The sequence below is a fragment of the Candoia aspera genome, chromosome 4 (genome assembly GCF_035149785.1).
Source record: "Candoia aspera isolate rCanAsp1 chromosome 4, rCanAsp1.hap2, whole genome shotgun sequence".
NCBI lineage: Eukaryota > Metazoa > Chordata > Lepidosauria > Squamata > Boidae > Candoia > Candoia aspera.
In genome coordinates this window covers 5309299-5334301 of record NC_086156.1, presented here as the reverse complement: position 1 = coordinate 5334301, position 25003 = coordinate 5309299, and the positions used below count along the sequence as shown (strand labels likewise).

The following is a 25003-nucleotide window of genomic DNA, read 5'->3' as shown; positions in this document are numbered from 1 at the left end:
CAGGTAGTCCTCACTTAATGATGGTAATTGGGACCAGCAACCCCATTGCTAAGTGATGCAGTCGTAAAGTGGAAAATCACGTGACTACACTGACTTACGACAGCAGTTCTGGTTGCCATCATTAAATGAATCCCATGTGGTCATTGAAATGTCACGTGACTACTACTTGCAACCTCCTCCTGGCTTCCCCATTGACTTTGCTGGCCATAAGGTGGCAGTGAAGGTAGCAAATGGCGATCACATGACTGTGGGGCACTGTGACCAATTGTGTGACAATTGCCAAGTGCCAAAATCACAATCATGTAACCACAGGGACCCTGCAATGGCTGCAACAATGAGGACTGGTTGTAAAATTCATTCAGCACCATCGTAACTTTGAACAGTTGCTGAATGAGTGGTCATTAAATAGGACTACCTGTATATTGTACATTATCTTGCCTTTATTTTATTATAATCTGCCTGGAACAGCTTGTGTGCAGGAAGGGAGAATGTATTCCTTTCTTTAACAAATAGAGTTGCTGCAATATTTGTGGTATTTTATGGCAGATCCCCAGCCAAGATGGGAAATGGTTGTGCAGGTAAGGAATTTATGATAGCTGGCTTCCAGGCATCTGGAAGGCACGAGGCCTTCTATGATGCTCTGAGGAGTTACATGAGTTCAAATTAAATCCCAGATCAAAGGCTGCCATGTTTCTGAGAATATGACCCACAGAAAAGTCCTTAGAGCTGTCTTTCTTGTGAAGTGAGTGTACAAGCTGATTTAGTCTTTCTATCAAGCCAAACAGTCCATCTTTCAAACAACATTTCGAGAGCTTGTATCCAGAAAAGATCCATCAAGTCTAAGGGATCATCTACAGGAAGTTGGAGATTTCCTTGACTGTTCTGTTCGTTAACGTGAGACACAATCTTTGCTTCATGCACTTCCCCCCTGCCCCACCAGCATAGAACCACCAGACAAAAAACTGTCAGCAACAAGCTGCAGAAGACAGGTTTTCTCAACCCCCTCACCTCTTCCAGGTGTGAATTCAAATCGGATGTCATTCAGCTCCTTTTTTGAATTCCTATCAGGGTGGAGAAGTTGCAGTTAGATTTTATCGAAATCTGTGTTACAGATGAAAACGAAATCAAATTCTGCATGAAACATGAATCCATGTTTATTCCTGAGGCAGGCCTGTTGGACCAGCAGGTTAGAAACAGCCTACAACTAATTTCACCCAGCCCAACTCTCCTACACTAGAGTCAAGCCTGAAAAGATTTTCCCATTGCCTGGTTTGAAAAGGAAGAGGGGAAAAATCATTTAAATTACACAGAGGCAGAATTTAAGCTTCCATTCTGCACCCATGTAGTGTTTATAGGCAGATGCAAGACCTGAATAAACATATTTAATTAATGTTATTAATGTTCGAATGTATGAAATAAACTATTTGATCTACTGGGATGTGTAAAAAACAAAAGAAAGCAAAATCTTTATTCAAGCTTGGAAGAGAACAAGCTTACAAAACATGCTCCATCGAAGAGTTTTGCAGACCGTGGTCTACCAGAATAAAACTTAAAACAGCAAAATAGCCCCCCCCCAAAAAAAAAGCTGTGGGAACTATCCAGCCTACAGAAAAATGATTAAAGATGCTTTTAAACTTTGGGCAGGCAGCCTACAAAAGCTCTGCTGATTTCAGCTTAACTGTTGCTTCTATTATTTACTATAAGATTTTCTTTAAGGTTTAAACACTTAAAAAAAACTCTGAACCCTTTGGGCATTTCACATAGGGCTTTCTTATGTGAGGCTGGTGTTGTGTTGTGCTGTGTACTGATGTTGACAGACAGATATAGATATTAATTTTATGCATATTATTTGTACACTGCTCAAGTCTTCAGAAATGAAGTCACTCTTAAGTCAAATTAATAAATAAATCAATACGTTCTTCCAGAGGTTATAGGATGATTAACACTCGGCATGGGCCACTTTACTTACTTTGCGACCCAGGATGAATGACAACAGAGGAAGGGCTTGTTCAAGTACCAATTGTTCCCTCTAGCAAGGCATCCAAACAACATCGAATAAAACACTTCGTTTTATCCCAAGCTTGTAACAAAACCACATAATGCAAAGAATCTTGTTTTGAGTTCAGAATTCACAGAGCAAACATCCTGAGTGCTAGATGTTTTGCCCAGAATCAGAGTGCTATAAATCTATAGCAGAGATATAAAATAACAACACTACAACACAACATGACGTCATCAGCCTAAATCATCTGACTGCAGAATGAAGGCCTCTTCACTGGTCCAGCCCAGGTTGGTAGACAGATGGTTTTTTCACTTCCCAGTCTAGCGAGAGAGAGGGACTGGCCCTGAGCCGCCCAGTGAGCCTGTGTGGTTGAGGGTGCATCAGAACCTGGGTCTTCCCACTCCTAGTCCAGCACCTTCCCCACTGGACCCCTCTTGCTTTCTCTCATACCTACACGTGGATCCAGCCCGCTTACCTTAACCTTAGAACGAGACTTATTGGAATTTTGGGTTCTTCTTGTGCTGTAGGGACAGGAGGTGCCTTATCAAAAGAGAAAAAAGAGGTGGGATATTTTTTAATCGGTGAAAGCAAAGGGCTATAATGGTATTCCTTCTCAAAGAAGGACTACAGAGACCAAGCCGACAATTTCAAAGAGCAGGCTAAGAAAGAAACCAGGTGGCCCTCAATTGGACCCAAATGAAGACTTCCTGGGGAAGAGCCACTGAATGGGGTTTGCCCAGCATCTGATCAAGCAGAAATACTTGAAAGAATATTCAGGAAAGGATTCTTTCCTGAGCCACTGTCAACCTGCCTGGATTTTGACCCTAATGCCATATCAGCACACAGGATTTATTTATTTTGTCCTTTGGCTGCAGTGTGTGAGTTGACACATTCTAGCCTTTTGCACAGAAAAAACACTGGTATATTCTTTTTATTAAAAGGTTTTTCACTATTTTTAACAGATCCTTCAGAAGGCCCACTCGAGGTGAACAGAAAGTAGCACAGCTGCATGGAGCCCACTAATTCAGAGCAAAACGATCTTCAAACTATGCCAGAAAGCACTGTGTGGGCTGGGAATGCTGGGAATTAGAGTCCCAATGCCAATGGAACCTGCCAGATGAGAGGATGCTAAACGATGTGATGCTAAAAAGCAGGTGAGGAGGGGAGGGGAAAAATAGCAAATTTATATCATGTAATCAGAACGTTTTAGAGATAAGCACTTCTTGGTGGCAGATTCTAATATGGATGAAGGAACTTCACCCTTGAATCTTTAGACTAGTCAGTGTTGAAGATCCCTTCCAACTCCGCACTGGTACCATGGTAGCTTCAGGTCCACCTACACCGTCCTCCATCAGCCCGTCCAAGGATAAACTACTAGTGCATCCTCAGTCTTTGAGACACAGAAGGCTGAGTTCAGAAAGCACTGCTTTTCATCATGCTACAAGCCCTCTGGAATAGCCTTCTGAGGACCCCTGTTGATGATTCCTATAAGCCGGTGAAAGCCCAACTCTTCTAGAGAGCATTTGGGCAATGACTCTTTGCCATTCGTTGACTGTTCTCTTTCTTTATTGTTCTACTACTCTGTTCTTTATTGTAACTGCCATTGACATTTTGATGGCTGCTATTTTTATATGCTGTGAATTCTGTACCACGGACATTTTATTGATTGTATAGCATGCTGTGCTATTAGGCCCTATGAACCCTGTAGGAGTAGGGAGCATACATTTAATAAATAATAATTTTTATATAATTTTTATTAACAGAAGATTTTACGTAAGATTAAAAAACTATGGAAACATAAAAAGAAAAGTAGAAAAAAGGAGGTATAAAAGAATAAAAGAAAAAGTGAAAGATAGCCAATGAGAAAGAGAAAAAGAAAGATATCAAAGGAAGCGACTTGCAATCTTCTTTGCAGCAGTTACATAGTAATTACCATCTCCATCCTCTCAAATTATATATCATGGTTCTCTTCTTCCCAAAAACAAACCTTTTTAATCAATAAATCCTGAAATCACCAATTCATTTTTATCCATTTTCAGCAAAAAGTCCATAAAGGACTTTTCAGTCTTTTATAAAAGATAAATAATTATTTTTGTTATTGATATTGGTATTTGAAAGGTTAGTTTTATATACTATAAGTTTTGTACTGAGGATGTGTAATTTATTACATTCCATTGTGAACCACTCTGAATCGGGCAGGAGCCTGGAGTAGACAAATTTATTTATTATACTACTACAGATAGTTCTCGCTTAACGACCATTCGTTTAGCAACTGTTCAAAGTTACGAGGGCACTGAAAAAGTGACTTGCAACCAGTCCTCGCACTTACAACCTGTACAGCGTCCCCTTGGTCATGTGATCACAATTCAGGTGTTTGGCAACTGTCGCACATTTATGACCACTGCAGCATCCCACAGTCACATGATTGCAATTTGCAACCTTCCCAGCTGGATTCTGTCAAGCAAAGTCACTGGGAAGCCAGCAGGAGGTTGCAAGTCAAGGTCACGTGATGTCTTGCTTAACATCCACACGTGATTCACTGAACAACTGCAACCGGGACTGCTGTTGCTAAGCAGGGCAGTCATGTGGTGTTTCGCTTAATGACTGCTTTGGTTAGCGATGGAGTTGCCAGTCCCAGTTAGGGTTGTTAAGCGAGGACTACCTGTACTACTCCTACTATTACTAACTTCAAACAAAATCTGCAGGAGCAACCATCTTAGTTCAGCTGTTCAGGGTGACAGAAAAGTATCTCATCTTTGGCCTCTCGGCAAAAGAAAGCCTGGCCCATCTTTGCATAAACTTTGCATAATCTTCTTTATGAGCCAAGACAAATGAACACAGCACACCACCATAGCAGGGAAAACTGTAACCAGGGTCTTGCATTTGTGCTCCTCAGCATCCTGTCCAGGATGTTAAATGTTGATCAGGAACTCTAAAGGCCTCCTGCTTCTTCCCTTATTTTATTATTTTTATGCAAGACTTGTGACAAGGTAACCCACAAGAGAAATGCCCTCTGTAGGGAAGAGATACATGGCAATCCTCTCTCTTGGCTTTGAAGATGATGGGACTGCAGTTCTGCAAGAAAACACATGCTTTTGACGCAAAGGTCCTGGATTCAACCCCCAGCTTCTCCAGTGAAAGGGATCAGACAACAATTGAGAAGAAACACATCTGGCCAGATTCATGAAGAGCCACTGCCCGTCACAGAAAACAATAAATGATTTGATCTGGCACAGAGAGAACCCAGTGAGCGATTCTTCCAAAACAGCTCTGGATTGACCTATTTCTCAGTAAGAGAATACCTGCTTGGTTAGAACTAATATTTTGCAATACAAGGGCAGAGAAAGGGTAGGGTGATGATGAGAAAAGATGGGAAAGCCATGTCTGAGATAAACCATCTCCTAGACCTTTATGATCCCTTGACATCAATAAGCTTTCTTACAGCTGCTGAGGAGCGGCTCCAATACAATGCTAGATGTTCAGAAACAGTTTCTAAATGGAGGCTTGGACCCTGCGCATGTGAAACATCTGCAGACCCAAAGCCAAGGAAGACTGATTGAATTTCAACCAACTGGAATCCAGAAACAGCATCGGTCAAAGTTTGCTTTTTAAGATTAATGCCCTGTCAGGAAAGGAACAGAAGTGCTTCTGAGCAGAATGGTTTATATGTAGCTAAGCTCCAGAAAGCAAGAAAAAGTTTCTAGGAAAAAAACTGAAGCCCTTAAGGATAGCTTGAACTACAAGAGCAGCCAAACAATTCCCAGAGGGATTATTAAAGGCATGGGAGTCTGTCTCCTCCTATTATAGGATGCAATCTGGCTAAAGAACAACCATTCATACATATAGGTGTACACACACACACACACACACACACACAACCATAATTTGGTAGACTTCAGGGTGCCCACAGTAGGATATTCTCCAAGTTGTCTTAAGGACAGATTGACTTTGGCAGGGATTTGCTCTGCATATAAAACCTATGTTTACTTAGCTTTCCTCTCCCACTTACACATTCCCTAAAAAAAGTGGGCCTTGCATTTAACCTTGGAAGCCACGTAAGCAGAGGACATGAAGGCCAGAAGAAGACCAGAAGAGAGATCACCACAGAAAGTTCACAAAGAAGAATTGCAAGTAGAGTGGATCAAGGATCATCCCACCTTTGCAGATGGGGAGACAGATGAGAGATGTTAGGGCTGCCCATCTGTTAAAAGCCAAAACCACGAACAGGTCAACTGCAGTCACAGCCCACTTTCTTAAACTCAAGGGGAGGGTGAGTGAAAGAGCACATGGAGATCTCTTATTCACAAATAATACAGATCTGCAAAAGGGCTGGAGCCTGAACCATTCTGAATCTCAAACACCTGTTTTGAATTTGAATTGCTTCCATTTGGGTTTGCAGGAGTAATTTTCAGTGCCAACACAGGGTTATTTTCAACACTGTGGAAGTGTTTCGAGTTCAACAGTGTTCTGTGTTTAGAACAGAGTTGTTTGCAACCTTGAAATACTACCAAAAGTAGTAGTATCTGAAGCCACCTGCACGTTGCGGAGAAAAGTCATTCTGAACTTCAGACAGGGTATTGCAAGGTTGCAACAGAGCATTTTGAGGAGGAAGCAACAAGCCCTCCCTCACCCACCAAACATTCTTGAGAAGAATTCAGCCCAGCAGACTGGAAACCAGTTTTCCCTCTACTTCAGGAAGCCACTGGGCCTCCCCACAGGACCTCTGGGCCTTACCTGTGCTGCCAAAAGAGCTGCTGCAGGGGCTTGAGTAGTTGGACCGGGGGCAGCAACAGGAGGTTGTGCAGGAGCTTGTCCTGCAGGCTGAGGTAGTTGAGCAGCAGTCTGGTCTTGGAGGCTGAACAAAGGGCCGGTTGGCTCAGCGGATGGAAACAGCTGCGATAAACAAACAAACAAATAAATAAAAATACTAGAGTATAATACAGTATGGGATACAAATGGAGGCTCTTCACCAACTACCTCAAAAATATCAGCAAATCTGAAGCCTAAATAAAATTTGTATGACCAGCAAAAATTTGGACATTATCACAGAACCATAGAATTGCAGAGTTCAAAGAGGCCACGTGGATCATCAACACCCCTCTGTAATGTGCAAGAAAACCAATTAAGCCATTCTTAAGAGGTGGCTGTCCAGCGAAGACCCAGCTCCTTTGAAAAATCCATCATACTGGGGGAAGAGGGTAGGAAAGAGAAAACAAGGATGACCAACAGAAAGGTAGACAGACTCAGTTATAGCAGCAATCATGCACCACTGCAAGATCTGAAGGATCAGGTTGGGAACAGATCATCTTGGAAAAGGTCCATCTATGTGGTCACTAAGAGTCAACTGACTTGATGGCACATAATCTATCAACCAATGCAAAGATCCATCTCTCTGGAGATGTCTATAACACTGGGAAAGATGGAAGGAAAGAGAGGAAGATGATGATCAGCAGCAAGATGGATGGACTCAGTTACAGCAGCGATGGGGGCACCCTTGGAAGATCTAAAGGAGAGATAAAGTTAGGGACATACCATCCTGAAGAAGTTCTCCTTATGTGGTTGCTAAGACTTGACACCAACTTAATGGTACATAATGAATTAATCAATTTTGAAAACAATTCAGCCAGGCTATTCTGTTAGGCAAACAGATGCATAATACTTTAGTGGAGATTTCTAGTATAATGTACATGATTCACAACTTACCTCAGAATTCTGTACGGATTCTTTCACTCTGGGAGACTAAAAGAGAGAGAGGTCTGTGATTAGCATACAATGTCAAAACAGTTTGGGGTAGAATATTATGGTCCAGTTTGGATGACAAGCTTAATTCATTTGGGGGAGTCAGAAGCAGGAACACCCTAAGCTATTCACCTGCCCTGGAAATTATCTCAAAGTGCTTCTGAGCTGTATGGGGGCTAAAATAACTTCAACTGCCTAATCTGAATACAGGCAAGGTTGCTAATAATTCTGATATGTGGAGAAGAATTATTTTTTACTGAAAAATTGAAAAGGCACAGGCAATAAATTACATGCAACTGCAGGGTGCTTTTTGCTTCTATTTTTTTAGATCTATCACCTGAAAAGCAAACATTGGAGAATTTTGCAATGGCCACAGTGGAATGAAGTAGAATATTTTGACCGTGGAACATTTTCTATTTTGGACATTTTTCAAAAGGGGGCTTGTAACTGTTCTTTGGGAAGGGGAAGTTTATCTCCAGGCCACAGACCCTCAATAATATCCATCATCTAAATGATTCTTACAAAACTTTACAGCTCTGAACAAAAGTAACTTCCTTGCCATCCTTTCAAAATGTCTTTTAATATTATAGGCGAGTATTATCATCTCTTAATGTAGAAGCAGCAAGGTTTGAGACATGTGCCTAAAGCCCCCAATCAAGTTCACAAGAGAAGCAAGATGTCAAGTGGAGTCAGGGCTATAGGCATTTTTTTTAATCTGTTCAATCATGTCCGATTCTTGGAGACTGCCTGGACAAATCCCTGCGGTTTTCTTGGCAAGGTTTTTCAGAAGTGGTTTGCCACTGCCTCCTTCCCAGGGCTGAGAGGGAGTGACTGGCCCAGGGTCACCCAGCTGGCTTCGTGCCTAAGGCAGACTAGAACTCACGGTCTCCCGGTTTCTAGCCTGATGCTTTAGCCACCACACCAAACTGGCTGGTCAAAAAAGTCAAGATGGAGGTCACAATAGTGCCATCAAAGCTCTGCTAAATTTTTATGTTCAATGCACATAAACAATGGGCAGAACTTCCATGGCACTGATATGATCAGCATCTTGACTTTTTTTGACCACATCCTATAGACACCCTGCATGGAGTCCAGCCAGGGTTGACTCAATCACCCTTTTTTTTAATCCCACCTTTATTTTTTTTTTTATAAATAACTCAAGGCGGCGAACATACTTTTGCTACAATCTTCATTTCATGTGATGAAGTCCTGAGCATACCATACAAAGTCACCAGACACCCCCAGAGGGGAATATCCCCTTGTGAGCAAAACCATTTAAAATCCATTATTGCTTCTTGAGGCAAGATGATTAAAGTGCTGAGTTCCGATAGCTATATATCCGAAAAAAACAGACATAGGAAATCAAGGGGGAGGTGGGCAGAAAGAGATAAACTGGCTTACAAGTTGCTCTTAATAATTAATAATTTTAATAATTAATTTTGAGAGTTTGCAGGATAAGCAGCATACCAGCCATGTCTATGAATATTAAATAGAAGTCAATTTCCTTTTTTAAAAAAAAAATAGTCAGCTGCCTTTAGAAGCTTTCAGGATTTTTTTAACAGGTTAGAGAATTATATTTTGGTTAGAAGCACCTCTGCTGAGAAGGAAAATCCTGAAGTGTAACACTTGGGGAAAAGTTTGTGTGTGTGATAGGCACGGCACCCTGATTAACTAAGCCACATCAGAGATTGGACATGGCAACTCTCTGCAACCCCAGAATTCTCTGCAAAGTAACTCACTAGAAATTTGGTTCCAGACTGTATCAACTGGGGAAGGTTGGCACGGTGGGTTCACAAAGGACCTTACAGCCCTAGAAAACTGTTTTCCACGTATCTCTATAAAAAACGGAGAATAGCCAGTACTTTGTACTGGCCAAAGTATTCGACCCAACGGTTGAAAAGAGCAGACTAACACTGAAAATGAGTCACAAAACATGTAACTGACCTAGTTCCTACCTATAGTTTCCAACAGTAAGTGCCTTTTATCAGAAAGATATGCATTAGAGAAGCGCCTGGGAAAAGAGTAACACAAGGCATCAGTTCACTGGGGAGCTGCACTTTGAATATTTTAAGAAGCGAAATTGATTCCCACCCTGAGCTGTGAAATCGCAGCTTTGCCCTCCTCGCTTTCTTCATCTAGTTCATCATCGCTCCATTCCCAGCCCCCGTCTTCTGTCTTATGAAGTCGTCCACTGGAACCAGGGACCCTCCTGACCTGCATTTCAAGAAGAGCAACATTGGATGTGTAACGGTGCAGCTCTGATCAGGGTTATACCATCTCACTGCATTTCCTATAGGGCTCTGATAAGCCTAAAAACAAGGCGCTCTTGCTAACCTCCTAAAAATTATGCTATCTGTATGCAAAAACAGAAATAAAAAGCACCCCCGTCTTATTTTTTTATGCGTTTCACCCAACCAAGTACACAATGTAAGGAACGCAGGGAGAGGGGGAAACAGAATGACATCGAAAAAGTCATCAACACAGCCACAGCCGAAGCGTAAAATTAAGAACACAAATTGAGGACTGTGTGTGCGTGTGTGTGTTTGTACACACACACACAAACACCAAAAACTAGCATATTTTAGCACAGGGTTCTCTTCTGCAATAAAAGATGTAGTTATATATCCATGGAGAGAAAGATTTACATGCGATTTGGCAGCAAATTAAGCAACACAACAAATCAGCGAAGGAACGCTGATTTATTTATGAAACTGTTTTACTATTGTTCCCACGCAGTAAATATGGAAAAAAATATTTATGGTGACATTTCTTCCAGGGACATGACAGCTTTTGTGCATCACAGTGAACAAATAATTTCAAGGCAGTCACTGTTTGAAACTGCAACCAATTCTTTCAAATCTTGCTGTGGGGCTGTAGTCTTAAGGGGTGCTAGAGCAAACAAAAAGATGGAAAGAAGAGGCCAACTCCAAGCTCTGTAGGGAAGTGGGTTTGGAACATCAAATCTGCAAGATCTCCCTGCTAATTTCTGGACACAGTTGAAAACCTAAGGGTGACTATCTATACACCCTAAGCACCTTGGCTCATTACCAACTTCAGTCACAGTCTTTACAACGCATCAGCAACACTGTCCTTTCTGGTTTATGTCCTTGTGCCAAGTCAGAATCTCAAGGGCACAGAGACTCTACTCTGGCTAGATTTGAGCAGATTCCATGAAGTGGCGAAAATACCAGGGCTTTAAACATATTGGCCAAGTCCACATGCATGTATAAGCCCAATGTTGCAATAAATCAAGAATACCAGTTGCTTGCAATACACCCAACAAGTCAGCAACAGAAGCCATGATTTGTTTGTTAGCTCAAGTGTCTGACCTGTTAGGAGAGAAACAATCCAGGGATGTCAGCTTGGATATAGCCCTATACCTACCAAGGTGTTGGCCAGCTATTTTTGAAGCAGGAGGAACTAGGTTTATCTAAAATGTGTGAACTCAGCCAACATTATCTTCCCTATTTCTCAGGCTGCAGACAAGCTATAAACCACGTAACAGGAACCAAAAAAGCCAAGAAATTTTACAAAACCATTTTCTGCAGATTCCCACTTGAACAGCTGCCCTGGTACCTTCTTGGCTCTTTCAGTGATGGTTGGGGCTCTCTGCAACATTTTTTCTTGTAAAAATTCTTTATTCTGCAAAAGAAAAAAGAATGAAACTGTCAGCTCCTGCAACATGCTCTTCAAAAGCTACAGTTTGTTATTATTTATTTGAATTTATTAGCCACCCAACTCCAATGGACTTAAGCTGCATTTTCCCCCAAGAGTTTTTTGCGGAGGAGGGAAAGAAGAAAAAAACAGGGGGTTAGTTATATGACACTGAATCAAAAATGCCTTTGACACAAGAGTTGAGAAAGCAACTTGTTAAAGAGTAACATAACCTCCATGTGGGTAATGGCATGATCTGTGCATTGGTAACACCCAGCTTTATTTTCTTTTTTCCACCCAATCCAGGAACCATAGTAAAACAAATTTGGACAAAACTGAACCACAAAGCAGCTGTATTTGGAGTGACTAAACAAATTGCCAATCTGGCTCAAGAGAAGCCAGTGTAAACCCAAGGGAATCTAGCCAAATGAGCAGTTTCACATTTAAAGGATTACCATTTATGCAGATGGCAAAAGCAGAATAGATCTTAAATGAGAGGCAAACGTGTCACTGGGTGAATGCAAGTTGGGGAGAACCTCTGATAATGCAGATTATTCCTTGACTATGAATAAAATTCTCCTACATCCAAGTAGGTAGATGGCTGCATCAATCAAGGATCCTACCTTTGCTTTCTGGAAAAACTTGTGTCTTAGGAGTTCAGCTGCTGTAGGTCTATGAGAATAAAAAAAAATGAGTTTCTTAAACCTATACTATATTGCAGAATTCTTAAAGCCCTTAGGCTATTTCACATAGGAAAGCCACCCACAATAAGAACTTGGATCAGGACAGATGTCGCTTTTCAGAGTTTATACATCTCAATTCATGCAGTAGAGAAAAAGAAACAAGCAAGATGCTACTTCTGGATGAAAATGGTGGATTTTTGCAAAGCAGGGTCATAACTAAGCCTGTGTGGTTACTGGCTTCACTGACTACAATAGTAAGATAAGCATTTCCTGCATAATCTTCATATTCTTATTTTATGTATCTGCATACAATTCAACACATCTACCTGGAGCAGGTAGAAATACGTAAGAGCATTAATGATACAACTATGGGCTTTGCTGTCAGAACAATGATTCAGCTTGTTTTATCCTGGATGATCACATGGCTCAGACTGATTTCACAAGGGCATCTTACTCCACCCCTCAACACCAGTCCTCAGAAAATCTGAACCAGAAACAAACAGATATTGAAAACTAACATTTGCTAAAACACCAGGAATGCAGTTATCAGTGGACATGATGCAATGTCCTGTGGCAAGAAGTTCCAAAGGCCAAACATACTCTCCTTGTTTGTCTTAAACTCAGTGCTTTTCCCTCTCAACAATCCTCTGGACTTCTTTGCATGTGGCATCCACTCTCCCTTCTTGAACTTCTGTATCTAGGCGATTGTGTTTAAAATGGGCTATGTGTAGTGGAGATGACATGGAGAAGGTATGTGTTAGCAAAACATGAATTTACCCCAGAAAAACAGGAAGGAGTGAGAAAGAAACCCAAGACTGCCCCGTCTTGAATCTCTTTGGTATAAGAGGGAGGGAAGGGGAAATGCTATCAAGCTTTCAATATTTATATCAATATCTTATAGCCTAAGTCAGTGTTTCCCAATCTTGGCAACTTCAAGCTCTGTGGACTTCAAGTCCCCAGATTCATGCTGGCGGGGGAATTCTGGGAGTTGAAGTCCATACAGCTTGAAGTTGCCAAGTCTGAGAAACCCGAACCTAGATCAATAGAGTTCCAGTATTTCTTGTGGCATCTGCTTCCTGACCTAGCCTACCTTGAAGGGCTAATACTATACCACATTTATCTGAAGAGGAAGTCTCCCTGAACCTCTTACCCATGGTCCCTGAACCAGGGAACTGCATGCAACAAGCAGGTGTTGAACTGGGGGTATCCAGCCATGGCTGGTCCTTAGCTGTACAAGAGATGCCTGGGACCCAGAAGGCCCTATCCCCAGAAGCCACAGGGAGACTCTGCAATAGCTTCTGAATGCTGTGTGCTTTATCAAATGCAATCACCCTTTCAACCACACACAGCACAGCCTAATAGAAGCTATGAAACATCCAGCTATACTTAATTTTAGTTAATTTTAACAGCACTTGTTAACTGTACTTATCAGATTTTAACTGTGTGTGTGTTTGTGTGTGCCAACTTGTATGCGCTTTTATGTGTCTATGAGCAGAAAAGGGAGGTGTAAGTCATATAAATAAAACAAATCTAAAACAGAGAGGGAGAGAGAAGGATGAAGTTAAGATGGTCTGCCTTATACCTTTTCTCTGGGTCTTTCTGCAGGCACAATGAAATCATTTTCCTGAATGATTTTCCGTACTTTTTAAGCATCTCTTTATCTTGCACTCCTGTCTCCAGGGAGGGGGGATCATTCTGTAGCGTCAACATTAAGACCTGAAAAAATGGCATCCATTGGAAACATCAAGGAACGTTTTGAATTGGTTAACAAATGATCACAGTGAAAACGCCTGCTTCTGAGATCCAGCTGCTCTTTGGCCTAACGTCCTACAGCATCTCATGGACAACCACAAGTCCTCTAGAGGCATCAAGTGTTGTTTGGGAGAAGGGAGCACATCTCACTTGCCCGCTTTCCACCATCACTGGGGAAGGGCATATAAGGGCTCTAAGAGGCAAAGGAGCTTCCCTGCATTCCAAGGACTGCTGTTCCCATGTTAGAAAGTGCACAGTGGAGGACAAAATACCGTATTCTCCCAAGGGTTTAGTTCTGCATTTATGTTCAGCAGTGCTATGATTGTTGCTCTGGAATCTGAGTCAATGAGAAGTTGGATGAAAGAGATCTTACTTTCACTCTGATCCTCAGTTCTGAGACACTAAAGAACTGACTCAGGAGAACCGGGAGATCATGAGTTCTAGTCCTGCCTTAAACATGAAACCAGCTGGTGACTTTGGGCCAGTGCCTCTCTCTCAGTCACAGGAAGAAGGAGGCAAGGGCAAACCTCTTCAAAAAACGTTGCCAAGGAAACATTTTGTCCATGTAGTTTCCAGGAGTCAAGAGTGAGTACAAGGCACAAAAAAAGAGTGGGGGGGCAGTAGATATTTTCCACTTTTTTATGTTCCCATCATGCAAACCCTCATGTATGCCTTATACCAGCGGCAACTGACATAATTCTGAGTACAGTACAGCAAGTGGAAGACTTCAAGAACATGTTATTTAATTTTTGAACTGAGTGGTATCAGAGTTATTCTATGCTGAATGATGTGTATGTCATAATGCACAGTCTATATTGAAGTATGAAACTGAATATTAATGAACATCATTGTAATATAGTAGAGGGTTCCAGATACATGTGAAAGAGGCTTTTGGGAGGTCTCTGAGAAGAGGTTTCAGGAGAAAGACAGAGGCTGATTATTAAACACTTTAAAACTAAAAAATCAAGAAGCAAAGATGGGGAAGGTCAACTTTAGCCAGTGTATCAATAGGCAAAGCACTACAAAATGCTCAGCAGAAGATAGGCACTTTTTTTTTTTTTTAGGAAAAACTTAACCAACATAACATTTTATTGAGGACCTCTTAGCTAATTTCTCAGAAACATTTGGAATACAAATTGAGTGTTAATGTTTTATTATACAGTATGCTAGTTCTACATCCTAACACCATGGTTTTGTCTTCTGTTAATGTTTCTTTCTTAAACGTCCAAATCCAGACTCCCTTGTACATTTTTGGAGGGAGGACGTGTTTATCTCCAGTCACAACTTTTCACTTACATCAGAGACAACGCTTTCTACAAGAGGTCAATCCAAGTTTTCAGATTGTATGCACACTCTTCATGTCAAATTGATTATCTGAACTGGTAAATCTGTAACTGACCTTCATGGGTGGGTATTTGTGATAAGGAGCAGCTCCCGTAGCCAGCTCAATTGCTGTAATTCCAAAACTCCAAATATCTGCTTTGAAATCATACCCCCGAACCTGCACAGTAATAGAAGTTCATTTCAAAACTTATTGGCTTTTCTATCACAGTAACTGCTCCAATTCCATGCACATCTCGCCTGAATCATATTTGGAAGCTAACCTTCCTCCATCAATTCCTTTGTGGCATTCACTTATGATCTGGCACCTGAAACAGAACTTCTAATTTCTCGCCCAACTCTTGAAAAAAGCACAATTTGTATTCTCCTTCACAAGAGTGAAAATATTCCAAATGTTTTACCCAAATGAGAGGAATAAACTAACCCCTGGATGTGTTGGAAAATTATGTTCTTTGCAAATATCACAGGATTCTGCTATCTTGTTAACTCAGCATCGCTGCTGGAGTTGAAACAATTCTCTCAAGGCCAAAGAGATTTTGGCTTCCTAGAATAATGCAGCTGGATTAAAGTTCTCTGAAATGTAGGAAAACTGTCCTGATCCCTCCTAAAGAAATATTACGATGTTGTCATTGTTTTGTATATTCACTGTTTATTCATTATTTACTTTATTCTTCCAACAGTCATACAGGTCAATATTATTTCCATTTTGGAAAGAGAGGAACTAAGAACCAAAGAGTTATCTTTATAATAAAGTTAGACCACCATACTTCCTGAACAAATCTCTGGACTGATTCACACACAAATGGTTAAGGTACAGAATGAATGAATGAATGAATGAAACAAGTATTTAAGTTCATGAGGACAGGTGGAAAATTCACACAGCTATCTAGGCCCTTGTCTAGTGCATGCATTCTGTTCTAAATCCACGTTTGCTGCAAGGTATCATGAATAGAGGGCTGAAATATGCCTCTCTTGGTCTGGGCCAATTCATTACAGCCCATGACTGGTTCTGTGAAGTCATCTAGCCTCATGGAAGTTGGAAGACTGCGACTTCCAGCACCTGCACTCAGCATGGCCACGATGAGAACTGTGGTCCAATACATACAGAAAGCATCTAGTCGGGAAAGCTGGACTACGGACCTTCTACTAACATCAGTTCTAGGTTCCAATCTCCTCTTGGAGGCATGAATGATCATTTTTGAACTGAGTATCACTTCAAGGTTCCTTTGTTTTCTACAGTTTGGTGTTTTGCAAGGGTTCGCTCTTCTTCCTGAATCCAAAGAAGTCTGCAAAAAAGCTGCTTCATTCAGCTTAAGCAGTGTTCTTCTCAGTTAGAGATCCTTTCTTATCTAGGACTACAGCATTCTGATCTCTTTCCCCAACCTTCTCACTTGGTTGGTTGCGTTTATGCCGGCATTTTAAGCTTGTCTCTGTCTCTTTTCATCCCAGCTGCCCCCCTTATGTCCACAGACACTTGCATTAATTGGAGCAGTACAGCTGCCAACAGGTTATGATGCGATATGCACTCAGGTCACCAAGTTAACGGCTAAACAATGGCCCTCTCCTTCTCGGGAGGTTTCACAACTGACATCCCACCCCTGCCCGTGCCTTTCACAATGGTCAAAAGATTATTGCTTCAGCCATCCCTCGAAGACTGGGAAGAAATATACCTGGCGCAATGTAAACTAATGCTTTTAAACTAAACACTTTCTCAATAAAATAAGAGTTCTTTCCCAGACAGATCAACCTTCTGGAGAGCTTTATATAAACAACCAGATGCAAGCTTCCCTCTTATCAGTGAAGGGACCTGCTTCTTTGCAGGATCACAAGAAAGCTGTTGCAAAGAAAGAGCAAAGAATATATATTGGCTCTAAGTGGGGAACAGTTCATTCCTGAAACTCATGTAACACTGCTGCTTTCATCTCAGTAAATCTTGCTAAAGAGAACTCTGAGAAGTGGGCTTAGGAAAAAAGAATAACTTTTGATTTGAGGCAGCTGCTAAAGAATCTGACATGTGCACAGTGAAACTGTAGAGGGCATAGAGAACGGCCCTGAAGGACAGGAGGAAGAGCCGTTACCGAGGCAGTGGTCCGATAAGAGGGGCCTGAGCCCGGGCCAAGAAAGTAACTTGAGAAAATGTCTCAGACAAGCCCCTCCCTACTTCACACAAAGATGAAGTGAGGAAGTGGGGCGCACATTCAGACTTGCAAGATTCTGTTGCTATGGCTGTTAACAATGAAAGTAGTCCTAACCTATATGGCACTGGTTTCCTGGTCTGGTCTACCTTGTAGGACTCACATCAATCCTAAAGCTGCTGAGGTTGAGAAACATTGGGTAAGAGTTACAGACTTGGCCATAATTGAAGTTTCAATGCACAGTGAAAGCCTGTTCCATTTCTTCTTACCTGCTCCATCACTTCAGGAGCCATCCAGCAAGGGGTGCCCACAAAGGTTTTTCTCACTTTGTTTCGTGTAATGTCCCCACCGGTGGCTAAAAAAGCACTTACACCGAAATCTGAGCACCAAAACAAAAAAGGAAAAAGAGAGGCTTAAAAAAATACTCTGCCCTGTCCACAGACTTCAATCTTCCATTGTTTTTTTTTAAAGCACAAGTTATGACTTATATTATAATCACTCACTTGCAAAAAATTAAGTAAATAAACAATGAACAGTACAAGTCATTAAGGCCATGGGCTGATATTATATACCACATGTAGAAATTAAGATGCTAGTCCTTATGACTGCGAAAATTGAAATGCTTGCTGGAAGGCGTCCAGCGGTCAAACGTAAGACCTAAGGCAAAGGTACTTAAGTACTCCAAAACTCCTGGAAGCTTGCGTAACGTTTGCAGAAGTGAGGCACTCTACCTTTCTACAAGTTCTTCTTTTCCACCTGACTGAAAGAGAAATTAGTTCAGAATCACACACATCCTCCGAGCATCCAGTCACAAGGTTTCTATACTGTCGAAAAATTATGAAGACACTCTTGTTCTAACGAGGACAAAAACAGAGTCAGCCCTCTTATCTGCCACGCGTGCAAGGCATACATTTTAAGTAACCACGTATCATCACTGCAGCACAGTAATTACACGGAAATTGTTTTCCTTTATGGGTTTTTAGAGGATAAAGGAACACGCTCGCCAAGATAAATGGCACAAGAGTTTTCAGAGAGGCGGTTTCAGAAAAATTAAGCTTAAGTTTAGAGAAATCTCCGAGAATTGTTTCAGCCAAGAAAGATGGCCTAAACTGAAAACTCCCCCTCCAGATCGGCTCTGCTGCCTTCCAGATTTATTCAGCTATAATTCCCACCATTTCCCGACGTCTTCCAGCACAACTATCACTTTCAGGCCACCGTGTGCAAAGATTAGGATAAGTTCTCTGCCTTAGTTCAGGTTTATTCCTATTTTTTACCTATTTATCGGCTAAGTTTATAACGCTCCCTTCTGCCCCTTTTTTCCCCACAAAAACCCTGCGAGGTAGGTTGGGCTGAAGGGAAAGTCCCCACAGGGAGCCTCCGTGGCTGAGGGGGACATGGACACGGATCTCCCCACTCCTAATCCAGCATTTTCCCCACTAGGCCATGGCAGCTCCTTTAATGGAACCAGATGCATTTTCAGTTGTAAAAATCTCACAATTGCATAATCATCAGCGCACAGCAGACTGGTAATCTAGAGATCATGCAAAGGAGCCAAAGGAGATGAAAATAGCTTTCTCTACGACGTCAAAAACAGTCACTAAGAATGCAGACTGTTGCAGACTCTGCAGGAGGAGAGCTGTGCAAGTGTACGGGGGCAAAAAAATCAGGAGGAATCTGGGAGCCCCTTTTCTGACTCATGCGTTTTGTTAGAAGGCAGAAGTTTTCCTGAACTGCAGTTCCCTTCATCGGATGCACATAGTGGCTCACTTTAATTTTTGCATAATCTGCCTCTGACAAAGGGAGCTGCAGATCACGAAAGCTTCTACCTTTTAATTAAATGTTTTGAGTCAGAAAAGGAGCTCCCAGACTCCTTCTGAGAATCTTGCAGGACCCTGATCAGGGGTTCATCTGCTCCCCATTTTGGAGCAACCAAGGGGCATGGCGTGCCCATCTGGAGTTGGAAGGAAGGCACAGTTGTTTGGACTCTGTGTTGAGAAATCCACCTGGACAAGCCATCATTTGCTCCCCCCTCCGGGCTCCTCTGCAGCCAGCTGCATTACGCAGCAGATGGCTTGGGCAACCAAGCAGTGAAAGACAACCCACATGTTCTTCCTCACCCAGCTCAGGGTTCACACGAGGAAAGGGACCTAAGGACTGACTCAGAATAGGAAGGCTGCAGGCCAGGCTCTTGGCTCCGCTACAAAGGCCAGGCAAAAGTTAGAGGCCTCTGTTTAATGAAAAGGTTTTACTGCCCTGTGAATTGTTGGCTATTACAAGATACTAGAGTGGCCTATGCTTTAGTTAAATAAATAAGAGGTCCTTAACCTCCGAGAACTCTTGCAAGAATCTCTGACTGTACAGATACACCAAGGTTTCAAACTCTCAGGGGACTGTTTGGTGTATGGTTGCGGGAAGGCAAGCACACCATTTATTTATGCTTCCCCCTCCCCCCCAAATCCCATCCTTGCTCCTAGAGAAGCAGGTGGGTGCTTCCATTTTCCTTTCACAATGAAGTGGCAAGGTGATTTTGATGGAAAATCTGGCAGGGATTCAAGCGTTGTGCTAAGCTACATTGTGCCACGGGGGTGGACCACTTAGCACAGCCCTCCCCAACCTGGGGAGATGTCATCTAGCTTGGGGATTTCAGCTTCTTGAATTCTCAGCAACGACAACCCTGGAATCAGAGGAGTTGGGTTTCGCAGCTTGAAAACTGATAAATACATGCCAGGATTTGCGACTTTAGAATTTCAACAAGTAAGCCTCTGGGGTTTTCTTTTTTTACCTTAAGCAAGGAAATACCACCAAACTGATAAATGTTTCCCCTTCAACTTTTGCCCATTCTCTACAGCCCAAAGAGAGTTTCTTGTTGCAAAGGACAGTAAACCCTTTTAGAAGAGAGCCTTCAGGTATTTTGAGGGCTGGAACATAGCTAAATCACATTTTTTAATAAAACCATGGATCTCTAACAAGTTTACTGACCAATAGATGCATTATACCCCTTGTGCAATTCAATCTATAAAGGTCACAAACCACAACCAATCTTTGCAGTTAATACTGGCACTTCCTTTGGCCGAAGGTCAGCCAACGATGCAGCCATTCATTTGCCCAATCCTTTGGCAGCCTGTTTACTGTTTAATCTGTTTACTCAGAGGCACACAGGCCTTTTTAGGACAAGGACCATGTTTGACTTTTCCATGGGTTGAGCTGCAGGAAGCAGGCAGGGCTAGGACAAAGATGTAAAAAAGGATATTATTTAATGAAAATGGCACTGAATTAAATGCAGCTGATACAGTTACCTTCCACTAATGGTCTCAACCATCCTAGCAAACATTACAATCGGTTGCCAATGTTTGGTGATGCTCCGGGAGTCACACCCAAAACATCAGGAGCCCCTCCAGGATCCAGGAATCTGGCTAACGCTACTCCCACTTAGCAAAGAACCGAGATGCAAACCGCTAGGATCCAACTTCCTCCTCTCCTCTGCCAAATATACCACCACCTTCAATCTTCCAAGCTGCCATGGTCAGAAAGGATCTATTAATTACAATGCTTTAATTGCAATTACAAATGGCGTTTCTTCTATGGCTTTTTGTCCACTGCTTAGAGTTGCCTTTGACGAAGCAGTGTTATAAATTCATAGACAATGTAAATAAATTTGATCTGCAAGCTGTAACACAAAGGTAGGCCACTAGTCAGGATGGAAGCTGGCTTGTCCACCCTAGTGTTAAAAACTTGGTCGCATTAGCCATGACTGGAATTGATTCTCGTATAAAATCAGACTGGAGCTTCACTGGCAGCATCCTTTTGTTGTTTATTTGTTCAGTCGCTTCCGACTCTTCGTGACTTCATGGGCCAGCCCACGCCAGAGCTTCCTGTCGGTCGCCAACACCCCCAGCTCCCCCAGGGACGAGTCCGTCACCTCTAGAATATCATCCATCCACCTTGCCCTTGGTCGGCCCCTCTTCCTTTTGCCCTCCACTCTCCCCAGCATCAGCATCTTCTCCAGGCTGTCCTGTCTTCTCATTATGTGGCCAAAGTATTTCAGTTTTGCCTTGAATATCATTCCCTCAAGTGAGCAGTCTGGCTTTATTTCCTGGAGGATGGACTGGTTTGATCTTCTTGCAGTCCAAGGCACTCTCAGAATTTTCCTCCAACACCACAGTTCAAAAGCATCGATCTTCCTTCGCTCAGCCTTCCTTATGGTCCAGGGCAGCATCCTTAGGGCAGCAATTTCCATCAGTTAACTGAGCTACAGGAAGTAACATTCTTGCTGCCCTGGAGCCATGGTTCCCTCACTTTTGCTGATGGGAAGAGTGGCATCTAAGCCACAAGATATGAAGGGAATGCTACCTCTGGATTTCTCTTTCTGAGCCTGTTTTTACATCTGCCCATATGCGGCCCTGGATGGATTTATTTATTTGTTTGTTTGTTTGTTTTTATCCCTTTATTATTTTTATAAATAACTCAAGGCAGCGAACATACCTAATACTCCTTCCTCCTCCTAGTTTCCCCACAACATCTGAAATACAAGCCAGCAAGTAGTTACAAGCAAACAGAAAAATAATAGCGAAATACAGATCAGAGTAAGAAGAAGAGTTAAAAAGGACAATGGGACACTGCCTTTACCTTCAATCCTTCTGGGAAGGTTCACGCTTCTGTTTCAAGGACAAAAATCTGGACCCTTTCTGTATCACGCAAGTCAGGCAGAGGTAACCGAGCCATCCTTGCAAAAGGCATCAAATAATAACAGATTCTTCCTTAACAAAGGAACAGGCATAGCAACATTTGCAGTTAACAAGGATAGATCTCAGGCTGAACTTCTGAAGTGCAAATTACAACCAAAGTTCCATAGATATGAAGCCAAAGTTGTCTCCATCAGATACATTTAGCAGGGCCATTTTGATATTCCAGCTATTAACTCATAAAAAGATGAGGCTCAGCAAACAGGACAAGTTAGCACCACCCCTGCCCTTATGCTAGCATGCACCTAGTACACCACCTAACGATTTGCAGGAAGCATCAATAAAATGCTCAGCTTTTGCAACTTCTCACCTCTGGCTTCTTTTTGGAGCAAGTCAGTATTTCAGCCAAAGGTGCACCGGAGATTTATTTGAAGGCAACTGCTTCCTACTAATTTCTAGCCTTTTTCACCATCCCTGCAAACTGAGGTGATGTTTTTAGTGGAACAGTAGGTAAAGCTTGTTTCTCAGCTACAGCACAATATTGGGGAAAATCCCAAAGTGACAAAATGGACAGAACTGTATCAGTTTATCAGTGATGAATGTTACTGTTTTATGTTCCACATATAATAAACTTGTTGCAAACGGGGGGGGGGGGGAAGCATGCAAAAGAAAAATTTGATCTGGAATCTGAGCTTGCTATGCTTTTTTTCCATTTTTCAAGCAAGACTGGCGTTCAGAAATGTGCATATAACTGAATCTTATGCTGTGTGTGCAAATCAGGTTGGTCATAACAAAAATGAAAAACCATTGGTTGACTCAGAAAATGCTAGGAGGGAAACAGCTTGCATTTGTTTGAATGTTGGCTGTTCAACAGCTGAAGTTGGATTACCCTTAAGATCTACCAAACTATCTATGTATATTGCAGGAAAACCCATAAGGACTAGAAGCATGTTTTTGTAATTTAAAATCCATGATCTGAAGGTTCTCAAAGAGCAACATTAGATTCTATAAGTCAAAGTCCCACATGCAGCTACTAAACTTTACAGTTTTATCCCCAAATCTATTTTACAAGGTTCTTACAATTCAGCGGGTGGATCATCGTAAGAACAAGACAGTTGTCAAGGATTGTGACAATTTCATGTGTAAGGAATCCAAAGTATGCTATAGTATAAGCTCTGAAACACACACACACACACACACACAGGTTGGAAACCACAAACTGCTTCATTGCTTTTGCTAACTACATCATATGAATCCAGACGTTGTGGTTTGTTCAATAAGCCATTAAACAACCACGACTTACTGCAATGTATGAACTCAGTTACTCATACTGTCATGCACAAACAGAGTTATCTCTTCCACAAAGAGACTAACATGGATAGAAATCTTTAGCACAGCTTCCTTATATTTAAAATTTAACAAGCAAAATTTAAGATCACAATGATAGGTGTAGTACTCCCTATATTTTTCGAATCTTTCCAAAGGTTTATTTCAGGAGCATAAAAATGCTTTATCAGTCCAACATCTCTGCTTCTACAGGAATAGCTGCTGATAATTGTTCTGAGGGAGACCAAGATCCCACCCTGCCTTCTCTTAATTTCTATGGGCTTAATTTCATTGGAATATTCAGACATTCCAGAGCAACTGGCCTGTTCTAACCATGGTCTGTTGAGCAAGCCACAGTGATCCAAGTCAGTGTTTCTCAACCTCAGCAACTTTAAGATGTGTGCACCAACTCCCAGAATTCCCCAGAGAGAATGTAGGCTGGGGGATTCTGGGAGTTGAAGTCCAGACATCTTAACATTGCTGAGGATGAGAAACACTGATCTAGGTCACACGTAATAGCACACTGCAAATGATGGTCTGCAAATCACGCATGAATGGTCTGCTGGGTTCACAGATGACTCTCAGGCAGTATGTGATTTGTGTGCTTCTGCCTGAGCACGAAATACGATCGCAGCCCAATTGTTCAGAGAAGAGGAAGAAGTCCAATGTGCAATCACGTTTTCATTACGGCTGGTCGCTGGAGGCACTTTCCCCCATCCTTCCCCCCTCCAGGTGCAGTGAAATAGGAGTCATGCACAGGTGCATTATACCAGCAGAATCTCTATTTCATATGAAAATAAATACAACTCCCCAAGTCTTCATATGGGCATTCTGCCATACTCCATGAGCCTAACATATGGTCAAACTAGCATTCCATTGATCGGCCAAACAGAAAGCAAAATCTGAATTTCTGATGGAAGTTAAAACACGTTTGCAAGGCCTTTTTGATTTGGCACAGAGGGCTTTTCTCTTTTTTTGCCACTGTCAAAGGGAAAGAACACTGCAGGAGATGTTCCAACCTCACGGGGCCAACCAACTTCCACATCTATCTTTACCATCGTGGACCAAAAACGTTTTCAAATCTCGCAAGGTGAGCTGAAGACCCCATCTGCTATTCCTCATAAATGAGCTTTGATGGCTTCTCTATTGTAGCTTTAATGCAGCTGATTAATCCGTGGTGAGCAGGTCCCTGCTATATCTGAATACAGCATGCAGAGGATGCCCGACTGTTTTGGAAACGATATCAAAGCACAGGAGGAAAGACGCAGACAGAGCTACTAATTTCGGACACAACGGCTCCCTCCAGGCTAGTGACAATGAATTTCCAGCAAAGGCATCATTAAGCATTCAGGAGTCAGCTTAACAAGGCAGACCGGAAGGCTTTGGATGCCTATTTAGATGATCTCACACAGTTAAGTGAGTTTGGAACTGGATGAAACAGAAGGGACAAGCTGTCCCAATTTATACTGCAGCCAAGGCTCTAAGTTGATAAACTGTGGTAGATAAAAATGAAAGAAAGGCAAAAAAACCCACCCTTGATTCAGAAGAATCCCTGAAAGAGCTCCATTATAAACCTGAAATGCACATAGCTGGTTTTGCTAGCTGGGAGAGGAAGGAATGGTGGCCCCACTCAACGGGAAACCTCCTGCTGGGGAACGCTGGTCCTCCGCCGGAAGCACTAAAGACATA

At 42.1% G+C, this 25003-nt stretch overlaps 1 protein-coding gene across 2 annotated transcripts in view; it reads right to left on the bottom strand.

Annotated features, from left to right (window-relative positions):
• OXSR1 (oxidative stress responsive kinase 1) overlaps positions 1–25003 on the bottom strand; it is a 73201-nt gene that overhangs the window by 5615 nt on the left and 42583 nt on the right. For both annotated transcript variants that reach the window (XM_063303317.1, XM_063303318.1), the window contains exons 6-15: positions 17576–17685; positions 15230–15331; positions 13661–13794; positions 12019–12067; positions 11318–11383; positions 9833–9955; positions 7706–7741; positions 6737–6895; positions 2478–2542; positions 1009–1061 (exon numbers count right to left, since the gene is read on the bottom strand). In XM_063303317.1, coding sequence (XP_063159387.1) covers positions 1009–1061; positions 2478–2542; positions 6737–6895; positions 7706–7741; positions 9833–9955; positions 11318–11383; positions 12019–12067; positions 13661–13794; positions 15230–15331; positions 17576–17685 — 897 coding nt within the window. The remainder of the gene's footprint in view (positions 1–1008; positions 1062–2477; positions 2543–6736; positions 6896–7705; positions 7742–9832; positions 9956–11317; positions 11384–12018; positions 12068–13660; positions 13795–15229; positions 15332–17575; positions 17686–25003) is intronic.